This window comes from Populus alba, chromosome 5, assembly GCF_005239225.2.
Source record: "Populus alba chromosome 5, ASM523922v2, whole genome shotgun sequence".
Classification (NCBI taxonomy): domain Eukaryota; kingdom Viridiplantae; phylum Streptophyta; class Magnoliopsida; order Malpighiales; family Salicaceae; genus Populus; species Populus alba.
In genome coordinates, this window is record NC_133288.1 from 17,346,668 (window position 1) to 17,358,835 (window position 12,168).

Sequence of the window (12,168 nt, forward strand, 5' to 3'; positions counted from 1 at the left end):
TATAAATGTTGGTTTTGTGCACAACTATTATTAAGAATACCATTTGTTTAGTCAAAAGTCAAAATGCATGTCTTATGCAAATTAATCAATATGTACAAAAATCAACCCAAGACTTTATGAAGATCTAATGGTCAAAATATGAGATTTGAGATCCAATAGTCAATACAAAAGGAGATAAGTTGATATGGTAAGAGAGAGAAATGGAGAAGAAAAAGAAGAGAAAGAAAGAATGGGCTACTAAGGACACATTGGGTCGTTGTTTTTCACATATCTGGTATCATTCAAAAGATATCGACGAGACGATTCTAATTACATATTGAAAAACCACTAAACAAGGTTATAATTAATCTTAATTTATCCCCAAACAAACCTTTAACCAATTACAACCTCATTTGGTGGTCTACCAAAGTATGGTTAGAATAGTTTTTTTCAAAATATTTTTAACAATATTAGGTATGTCAAGAACAAAACCCCGGTATGTGTCCAATGACCCATCCTTTCTTTTTTTCTTCCTTTATTTATCTCTTTTACCCTTATAAACTTATCTTTTCTCTTTTTTCAGTCATTGGATCTTTATAAATTTTTATGTTGATTTTTGTACATGTTAATTAATTTGCATAAGACATGCATTTTAGGTTATGATTAAACCTAGTAGCAGTTGTGTACAAAACCAATATTCAGAAAACACAGTTATATTTAAATTGTGTTATTTCCCAAAAAAAAATTTCAACCAATGTCATTCTCCTAAAACTTTTACTAAATTATGTCATCTTTTTAAAAACAAATCAAGTCTTTTACCACTCTAACATAATTTGATAAAAGTTTTATGAAAATAACATCGGTTATAAAAGTATTAGAGAAATAACACAGTTTGAACATAATTGCTATCGGGAATAATGATTGTTTCAGTATTCATCTCTCATTCAAATTAATTAACATATACAAAAGTCAACTCAAAGTTTTATGAAGATCCAATTGTCAAGAAAAAAAAGAAGAAGAGATGAGTTGATATAGCATGAGAAAGAAAGGACGAAAAAAGAATGGGTCATCGGGATACAACGAGACTTCATTTTCAATATGCCCAATATTGTTATAAAGACCACCAAACAATGTCGTAATTGGTTAGGGGTTTTGTTCATGGTTAATTTATAGTTAATTATAATCTGTTTGATGATCTTTTAAAGTATAGTTAGAATCATCTCGTGGAGATCTTATAATGGTATTATGTTTTTTGAAAATGAATCCCTAACGTGTCCTTGATAACCCATTCTTTGTTTATCTTTTTTCTGATCTCATTTTTCTCTCTTGCCAATCACTTTATCTCTTTTCTTTTTTTTGGTCATTAGATTTTGAATCTCATCTTTTAGTCATTGGATCTTCATAAAATTTTAGGTTGACTTTTGTTTGGGTTAATTAATTTGTAAAAGACATGCATTTTTTAAAGATGACTAAATAACTAGCGGTTGTATACAAAATAAATATTTAGAAATATGATTTATATTCAAGTTGTGCTATTTACCAAATATTTTTTTTCAACCTATGTCATTCTCCTAAAACTTTTACTAAACTATGTCATTTTTCAAAAAAAAAAAAAAAAAAAACTGAAATAAATGCCAAATTATTCATTGGTCTACATCTCCTTCAAATCTATCTAATGTACAATTCACATGAAAAAACCTAAATCTTTTGATAACTTGACTCTTTACCACTATGCACACTCTTAGTGGTAAAACCCACCTTTAATAATGATGGGGTAGGAAAGATGTGTCAATGATTATAACAAGAATATCTACAGTCCATATGCCATAAAAAGATCCCTCATTGTAATTGAATCTCAATCTTTATTTGTTTCCTCGCCTTTCTTTAAATTCTGCCTATATACACTCACTTTCTCTTATCTTCCTTCTTTATCTAATATTAAAGATTGTTGAAGATGCTAATAAGAAAGATGATAGGAATTCAAATAGTAATATTTATAGCGATATTCAAATTGTGTTATAATGTATCAGTATATCACACACACACACATGATATGTCTGCTTCAAAAAAAAAAAACAATATTAAAAGGGTTAAAAGTAGGGTAATAACCCAACATACCTAAGCTTGGTAAAATGCCAAGCCCAAATGACATAGTTCTAGCTTCCTTCCAAGCCCAACACTATTGGGTTTATTTATACATTGAGCCCAAGTACATGTAGGTCTAGCAAGTTACTAGACCCGACACCTTTAAGTTTTGTTAAACCTAAGGGTATGGAGAGGTGTCAGACCCAACGTTCATAGGTCAACTATGCGTTAAACCCAATTATACATAGGTTTGGCAAGATACTAAACTCAACACCTTTGGGTTCAACTATGCACTAAACCTAAATACATGTGGATCTGGCAATATATCACAACAAATATCCTTGGGTTTAGCTACTTGTTAAGCCAAAGTACACATGAATTAGACGAGATGTCAAACCCAACACCCTTGGGTTCAACTACACACTGAGTCCAAGCGCATATAAATCTGAAAAGATATTGTACCCAACACCTTTAGGTTCAACTATGTGTTAAGCCCAAATATATATAGGTCTCATAAGATACCAGATTGGGTTCAACTATAGGATGAGCCCAAGTATATATGGATCCATTAAGTTGTCAAACCCATCACCATTGAGCTAGGAATCATTTCATATCCAAATACATATGGAGTTTATAATATTTTTAGGTTTTTTTTTTTATCACAAAGATTTGTTTGTTTTTTCTTATGTCTTTCAATATAAATTATTAAAAGTCAAGAATGATCATCTCCCTACATCCCTAGATGTACAAAAGTGTCATAAAATGCCTACCATATTTCCATCATACATTAATATTGTGTAAGATTTATTTATTTCTTGTTAATATTGTATATGAGATATTTATTCATCATTAATGCTATCAAGAGGAGATGACATTTCAGCCCCTCTATTCAAGCAACATGACAAAGTTCAAAGGCTTTATATACCATCTTGACCATCTAAGTAAAGGGTTCACACTTTTCCTATTATCTAAATATTTATACTTTTATTTTTAGAGCATTTATCATTCATAACTAAGAATAAACATTTTTGTTCTTATAATTTAAATCTCATTCTTTCATTTATTGAAATCCCTTATCAAATGTCACTAACTTTATCATCAGAAGCTCATTAAATCCCACCAAAAGGACTATTTTGTAAATGTCAAGTTTTCTATCACTAATCAATTATTTCTTGAATTCTTGAGAAAGGAATATTTATGTAAAAGTGTGATCATCATCTATCCAAACACTTAAAAAACCCTCATTCCTGAAAATATTGGATTTTCAAACATCATCAATTAGTGTCGTCTGGGAGAAATTGATCAAAAAGTTATCAACTATTCTTTCTAAACTTGTTTTTGACATCCCTAATCCCCATTAATGGTAGACAATCAAGATACCCTTATGATAGAACATGTCACATGCCTCTTTACAGTTACTCTCATGCTTGTTGCATCAAAGTTTCAACAACTCATTAATCAGGTGCAAGCCTTAGCCAAGCCCTGTTGGCATCCTTAAGGCAATATCAAACATTGTCACCCTAACAAGTTCTAGCACATAAGGTAGCTCCCTCAGTCCCAACCTTTGAACCATAAACAATCCCCTCTTTTAGAAGACAATTGTATTATCCAAAAAAGGTAGAGCAAAATGACTTGGAAAGCTTTCCACTTTAATGATCTCCAAGTCTCTATAAAGATCATTCTCGTAGACATGAAGCTCTCCTAATTAATGATCATTCTAAATATGATCCTTCTAGCTATCGTGGGATTAAAGTTAGCTACCAATCCTATTGTTCCATGACATAATCATCTAGCTTCTCAAAACCTATTCAATAAGAATCAAGAAAAAATATTATAGGTAAATACATCTAAAATAAAGTTTGCAACCTTCTTAAGATAAAATGGTCATATTTATCTATGCAAATCTTGCTCACCTTCATCCCTAAGGAGTATATCTCCACCAACATGATTTTTAGACAACTATAATAGTCTTGTGGATCCATGAGAACATGTCCAAAATATAAGTAGAAACCTTGAGTTGGTCAGCCAAGATGATGATGTTATGTGCACGATCCTTTTCATGACCTTAAGAAGGTCGACACAAGTTGGGTATAACAACTTGAAGCTAGGCTCTATCATTAGTTTTTATAACTTTATGTTAAACTTGTGTTATGATTTAGTACTGTTATACCCTCCAAGAGAAGCTTCATAGAACTCTTTAGCTTTACTCAATCAAAAAAGAAGTTTATTAAGGTATATTTAAAGAGGTTCAATGAAGAAATGCTTAAGATAGAGGAAATGATTCAACCAGTAGCTTTAGAGGCTTTGACAAGTGGAGTGAAAGAATGTTTTCTATGGAATGATTTGTATGCTCTACCAAACAAAATCTTATTGAAAGTGAAATAAGTCATAAAAAGTCATAAATGGGTGAAATAAACCAATATATTAAGGTATGGGTCCTTCCCTTTCTACTATAAGATTGAGGATAAAAAAAACTTTTAAAAGAGAATTACTCTCCTAGTAGAGATAATAATTCCAATAAATGTCAGAAAAGACCAGTAAAAGATCACATATAACACCCCAATAGAACATATATGATTCATTTAAATGTTACCCTTAATCTTTACAATCATCAAGAAAAAAGACTTTGTTTGTTATCCATTTCCTATGGTGTTGCTTCCGCGCACACATGCTTTCAAGAAGTTTTGGTTATTCCATAAGGATAAAAAAACATAATATAGAAGATTACTTCACATTAAAGAAAGAAATTGAGAAGCTGATAGACAAAGGTTATTTAAAGCAATTTGTTAAAAGGTATGCCCATATAAAATGTGACAGAGCAGAGCCCAGCTAGCTTAAGTCCTATATGAGACCAATATGATTTTAAGGCGCACTTCAACTGAGGGAGATATTTCTAATGGCAAGAGGAAGTATGGAAAACATGTCTTTACAATGACTTATTAATAAAACCCATAACTTTTTACTCTATAAGATGATGTTGGTAAATGATAAGAGCTAAATTAACATCCTATCTAGAGATGTGATGTCCTAGATAGGGATAAATCTCTCAATGATGACTCTTGTAAAAACCTCTTTAATTAGGTTAAAGGGTTATGAACAATGAAGAGTGTCTTGTAGATCTCAATCACAATATACACTTACCCTAGGTGGATGGCAAATAAAGTGTTCGAACACCAAATTAGAGGAACATAAAAGCTTATATGGATGACATGCTGGTGAAAAACATGATTTTTGAACAATATTTGAAGGATCTAGAATAGGTTTTTTCTACTTTAAGAAAATGTCAAATAAAGCTTAATCTTTCCAAGTGTATGTTTGCCATTAGAAAAGAAAGATTTTTAGGTTTTCTAGTAAGGAGCAAGGGAATAGAACCCATTCTAAGAAGATTCAAGCAATATCGGACATGACTCTCCTAAAAAAGTTAAAGATATTCAACGCTTCATTAGGAGACTAGCCACCCTCAACATATTCATATCCAAACTAGAAGAATACGACCTACCATTTTTTCCAGATCTTGAAAAATATCACAAACTTTAAATGGACATCAGAGTGCCAGAAAGCTTTTGAAGAGCTTAAAGCTGATCTCTTCTCTTCTATAATCTTGTCACAACCAAGAGAAACCGATAGCATATTCCTTTATCTCAGGGTTTCTAACTAGGAAGTCAATTTTATATTGGTAAAGTAAAAGGAAGGCATACAATGCCCGATCTACTATTTTTGCTAAATTCTTAATGATGTTGACACAAGATATTTAAAAGTGGAAAAGATGGCCCTAGCTTTAGTGAGCACCTCTAGAAAAATGAAATCATAATTCCAAACTCATTAAGCTATAGCATTAACATAGTAGCCTCTGTTATAAACTCTCCACAAACTATACATGTATGGACAGTTAATGATGTGATCGATTAAGCTATATGAATATAGACTTTTATTTCAACCAAGACTAACTATTAAAGAGCAAGCCTTAACAGACCTCACAATATAATACTTTCTTGATAATGATATCTAAGATAAGCATTTTCTAATATCTAAATAGTTGATCCCCTCAAGAGAAACTATAATCCCCCTTACAGTCTATACAATTGATTCCACCTTGGGAACTATATGTAGATTGATCTTCCAATTTTGAAGGTAGTGGTGTTGTGGTGGTACTTATGACCTCCATAAATATGTCTTTGAGTGTGGAATTCGATTTGAATTTTTAGCCACCAATAATATATTAGAGTATGAAGCTTTCTTAGCAAAATTGGGCCTAGTAAAATCCTTAAAGGTTTCCTCTCTCCATTTCCACAATAACTCCCAGCTAATAGTAGGGCAATGCTAATAAATATTTAAAGGCATATAAATCACAATTGAACATATTCCAAGAGAATAGAATAGAAGGGTAGATCTCTTATCCAAACTACTAAGCTCTAATTCGATTAAACTCCTTTTAGAGGTATGTATTAAAATCTTGAAAAAACCATGTGTGCATATGTGCGTGCTTCCGTGTTTTCTTAAAAACACCCATGATTAAAAAATCCACAAATAGGGTAATAGCCCAACATACCTAGGCTTGATAGAACATCAAACCTAAATGATATGAGTCTAACTAGCTTTTAACCCCAACACCTTTGAGTTCAACCACACATTAAGTCTAAATATATGTGGATCTAGCTACATATTAAGCTCAAGAACATATGGATTTGAAGGAGTGCAGACCCAACATCATTGGGTTCAACTACATGATGAGCCCAAATATACGTGAATCTGGCAATATACCAGACCCAACACCCTTGGATTTAGTTACGTACTAAGCTCAAGTACAGTTGGTTTGCAAGATGCCAGACCTAACACCATTGGATTTAACTACCTACCGAGTCCGAGTATATATGAGTTTTACAAGCTGTTAGACTCATCACCCTTAGTTTAGGAATCATTCCAAGTCCAAATACATATGGAGTTGATAATGTTTTTAGGTAATGAGGATTTATTTGTTTATTCTTATATATTTTAACATAAAATGTTAAAAGTCAACGATGATCATTTCCTTACATTCCTAGGTTCATAAAAGTCTTTTAAGGGCCTACTATATTTTTATGAAGATATACATTCCTCATTAATGATATCTAGAGGAGATGACGTTCCAACCCATCTATTTAAACAATATAACAAAGTTCAGAAACTATATATACCATCTGAACCATCTAGGTAAATGGTTCATATATATATATATATTATATATTTTATTCTCGAAATATTTATACTCATATTTTTATAGTATTTATCATACACAACTAATAATAAATACCCTTGTTCTTAGAATTTAAAGCTAATTCTTTAATTTATTATAATCTTTTATTTTTTCATCATGAAGATGATGTGAGTTTTATTCAACTTACCCAAGCTCCAAACATCCGGCTGATCATCATCAAATCTTTGCAAACAACTTTTTGGATGGAGGATTCTAATTGCAAGCAAAAAAGATAGCATAGGGACATACCAGATTTAATTAACAGTAGGGGGACTCGATTGATGAAATCTACATAGTATAGGGACGGTACTTATAATTTACTTTGGCCCTGTATACTTGGCATTTAAAAGTTCACTTTCCAATGGGGAAAACATGACTCCGCAGAGCAGCTCAATTATTAACAAATTTGTCTACGTTGTGAAGACAAATTTGAAGGATCTAGTGACCGTTTGAATTTCGAATTCAAAACTTTAAACCTTAGTCGACAGACAGCCTGTGACTTTCCATCCAAAACCATCTACTCAAATCGGCCAAGCTCCATTAAAATAAAAAATCTCTATCCCCGTGGCGCAATCTCGTTTGTCAGTGACACTCCAGAAACAAGACCCAAAAACAGGATACAGATACAGTGGTCCCTACAAAACTACGCTCCCAACGAATACCGAGCCCGAATCAACGGTCAGGATCTCTCTGCAATTCAAATCAAGCCCTTCCCCGCCTCAATAGTAAGAAACAAATATTAAACAGTAAAAGTAAAACCTCTCCTTCTGCGCGAATAAGAGAAGCAGAGCCCTTTTGCTTTCTTTCAAAAAATCCAAGATTGTTTTGTTTCCTTTTAAAACTCTCGCCTTTACCTTAAATCCTCTCTCTGTTTCTTCTTTACTAAAATTGAAGAGAAAGAGAGAGAGGGGGGGTTGAAAATGTCGACGCAGACACGCCGTTCGTCGTTTTCCTCTTCAACGTCGTCGTCTCTTGCAAAAAGACACGCGTCTTCTTCATCGACAGAGAATGTAGGCAAGGCCACGGCGGTTGCGCCTCATTTGGCCAAGAAACGAGCCCCTCTTGGTGACATTACGAATCAAAAGAATGTGACTCAAAAAGGGTCAAGAACCTTAATTCCATCATCTACTTTGGTGGGTTGGTTTTTTTTTTTTTAGTTCTTGTTTTCGTTTCTTTTCTCTTTCTAAATTATGAGAAACATTTAATGGGTTTTCTGTATCATTTTCTTCTGGGTATTTCTTGTTGCATGCGGACTTTCTTGGGTCTTTTGTTAATTATTCTTGTTAGCCCAGCAAGGTTTTGATTATTTTTAGGTTTTGTTTATTGCAATTTATTAAAAAAAGATAGTAAATGCTAAAAGATTGCATAATTATTTGTTAACAAGAAAAAGAGAGAATATTTTGCTTATTTGTAGGTGCATTAAAGATATCCAATTAAGTCACTGTTTGATACTTGGTAACATAAGATTCTGGTGATCTGAATCTTGACAAAATCTGCTTCTGTGTTATGATCTGTATAGAGTGCAGTGTTATCGTCAGTGCTGAAATTAATGCTTTTTTTGCGTACTTAGAAACTGCATTATAATCTGATTTTGATAATGTTATCCTCAAGGTGGCATGATCAAAGCATTACCAACAATGAAAGTTTTGATCCCTTGATGGCTCTGATTTTCCTGATAAAGCAGCATTTCGTTGAGTCGCCATGGACACTGGATTTATGATTAACTTCTCAAGTTCTAATTAACTCCCTCTATTGTGATGTTCAGATTAAGCTTGTGAGTTTGTTCTAGTATTCAGAGAATTAGTTGATCCTAACTGAATTTCATAAATGCAGGCACCATTCTCAAATAAAATTGCCAAGGTGAAGAAGGGACCTCCTGCTTCTAATAGCAGTACTTTACCTGCATCCTTAAATGCGAAATCGAGTGCTGTTGGTGTTTGTAAGGTGATCTCTATCTCAGCAAGAGACGAAAGTGTCCCTCCTGTTGCTGTTGTTTCTGTTCCATGCAGCATTGATGTTTCTCCGAGTAAATCTGATGATCTTTCAATTTCTTTGGATGAATCAATGTCCACCTGTGATTCTTTTAAGAGCCCCGAGGTTGAATATATAGATAACAATGAAATAATAGCAATTGATTCTATCAATAAGAAGACCTTGAGCAATCTGTACATCTCAGATCATTTGGAAACTGCAGGTTTTCAACTTTTATCACTCTCATTTCTGTTGTCTTTATTATATCTTAGTAAGTGTTGTTTTATTTTCTAGACTTCCTAACTTAGTTTGTATATGCGCGCAGAAAATGTATGCATCAGAGATACTCGTACTGATATGGAAACAGATGATAAAATTGTTAATGTTGATGACAATTACCAGGATCCGCAGCTTTGTGCAACCATTGCCTGTGATATTTACAAGCATTTGCGTGCATCTGAGGTAGAGTATTCAAGCTTATGTGCCAATTATGAGTCTCCTTTGTAGTACACAGTTGTACCTGCTTGTGGCATTGCTAAATGAGTTACTTTCTTCCATGTATAATCTGCCATCCTCTTCAAGTATTGTTTTGATCCTGGTAAGCGCAATGCATTTCCAGAGTGCTACCTGTACGTGCCTGGACTTATCGTTATTCTTTTCTTTATTGAATTTCATGGGATTTTAGATGAAGAAAAGACCCTCCACAGACTTCATGGAAAGAATTCAGAAGGACATAAATGCCAGCATGCGTGCAATACTGGTTGACTGGCTTGTGGAGGTAACATCATTGAATTGCATTACATATTTGTAAACTTGCAACGTGATTTGAAGAATGATCAATTTTTGTAACCATTCTTTAGATTAATAGATGGGTTATAGGAATACAAATATTTCTTCAGATGGACTATGAGTAATCAAATGCTGAACTTGTAATTCAAAATGTAGGTAGCTGAAGAGTACAGGCTTGTACCAGATACCCTGTATTTGACCGTGAACTACATTGATCGATATCTGTCTGGAAATGTGATGAACAGGCAACGACTGCAGCTGCTTGGTATTGCCTGCATGATGGTTGCTGCGTAAGAAAGAGTTTTCTGCGATGTCTTTGTTTGTTCTATAAATGGCACCTTTTTTTTCTTATAAAGATTTTACTATCTCATGTATTAACAAGGAAGATGATGATATTGCCAGGAAATACGAGGAAATATGTGCACCCCAGGTGGAAGAGTTTTGCTACATTACCGATAACACATATTTCAGGGATGAGGTATTGTTCTTGTTGTCCATATGCCCAAGTTCATCTGACAGATAATTCTGCCACTATACTTTTTTTTCCTAACCTGCACAAGCATTAAGTATTTTTAATGGCTGCAGGTTCTGGAAATGGAATCAACTGTTTTGAACTACTTGAAGTTTGAAATGACAGCCCCAACAGCTAAATGTTTTTTGAGGTAATGACCAACTTATGGTTATCAACTTCTATCTATTATTCCTGTGTGCTATTCTGTTTTCATGACTTGTCATCCATGCATGTAGGCGATTTGTTCGTGCTGCTCAAGGAATCAATGAGGTATCTATTTTTGTTCTGCTGGCCATTAAATTGTTGATTTTTATAATATCTATCACCTCCATCCCTAAAATCTTTGTTGTTATGTACGTGGCATCATTTGCTAGGTTCCATCAATGCAGTTGGAATGCTTGGCCAACTACATTGCAGAATTATCTCTCCTGGAATATACTATGCTTTGCTATGCTCCGTCGCTGGTAGCTGCCTCTGCCATTTTCCTGGCCAAATATATACTTCTTCCTTCAAAGAGACCGTGGGTACGTGTTAAAAAATAATGGAACTTCTAGTTTATGGGGTTTTTTTAAACTCGCAATCATACCTGATACTCCATTTCTTCTGGAACAGAATTGCACATTGCAACATTACACACTTTACGAGCCCGTTGATTTGTGTCACTGTGTAAAGGATCTCTATCGCCTGTGTTGTGGAAGCCATAATTCTACTTTACCTGCAATCAGGGAGAAATACAGTCAGCATAAGGTGAGCAAGATTCTCATTCTGTCCCTGTTTCCCCCTCTTTCTGTCCCTGATACTCCTAATCTAATCTTTGTTTATTGCTTTTGTCGCAGTACAAATTTGTAGCAAAGAAGTACTTCCCACCTTCCATACCCGAGGAATTCTTCCAGAACCTAAGCTGCTAGACTGTTGTATTACTCTTCCAATGCTCTGTTGGATTAACTTCAAGTGAATCAACTGCTTTTGGAGGCTCTTCCGATTCCATGCAATGCAATCCCATAGGCAACACTTTATCATTATTAACTGTAAAATGTTGAGGTCAGTAGTTTTTGAGCTTGTCTAGAGGTTTTGCTGAGTCTACTCTTTCGGCAAAGATCAACTTTCATATAATCCTGTATGATATGATATCTTTAGTTCTTGTTAATGAATTCATAGCCAGATTTTAGCACAACTATTTACTGTTAGAAAATTTCTTTAAAACCAGTAGACTCCATTTAAGATTAAAATTAAATTAAAAGTGGGGTTTAGTCATCTTTAGGATTGGAAATTATTTCTAATAAAATTTCTTTAACATGAAACATTAACATAATTAAAATAAATTGTGAGTGAATAAGAACTTAATATTGAAGAATCGTTAGGTGATATGGTTTTGTGAAATCCAAAACTTTTTATTCTATATAAAAAAGGACAAGATTTTCACTTGATAATTTTTATCCAATACTAGATAATTTTTAGTTCACCTAGGTGCATGTGTTATTTACACTTGCAAACAATCTAAATTCTCTATCCATTACTGGGTAAAACCCCTACATCTTGGAATCAAATTTCCATTTCTTAGTACTAAACATTAATCCTATACTGGGAAAGAATAATTCTT

General features: G+C 33.5%; 1 protein-coding gene across 1 annotated transcript; it reads left to right on the top strand.

The window, feature by feature from the left end:
• The first annotated feature begins 8,058 nt into the window (after positions 1-8,058).
• Positions 8,059-11,742, top strand: LOC118029309 (cyclin-A1-1). The gene is made up of 11 exons (XM_035033167.2): positions 8,059-8,430; positions 9,131-9,491; positions 9,594-9,730; positions 9,954-10,046; positions 10,214-10,347; positions 10,460-10,535; positions 10,643-10,719; positions 10,805-10,838; positions 10,943-11,092; positions 11,181-11,315; positions 11,405-11,742. Exons 1-11 carry the CDS (start codon positions 8,218-8,220, stop codon positions 11,474-11,476), a joined length of 1,482 nt encoding a protein of 493 aa, XP_034889058.1. The 5' UTR covers positions 8,059-8,217; the 3' UTR covers positions 11,477-11,742.
• The last annotated feature ends 426 nt before the right edge of the window (positions 11,743-12,168 follow it).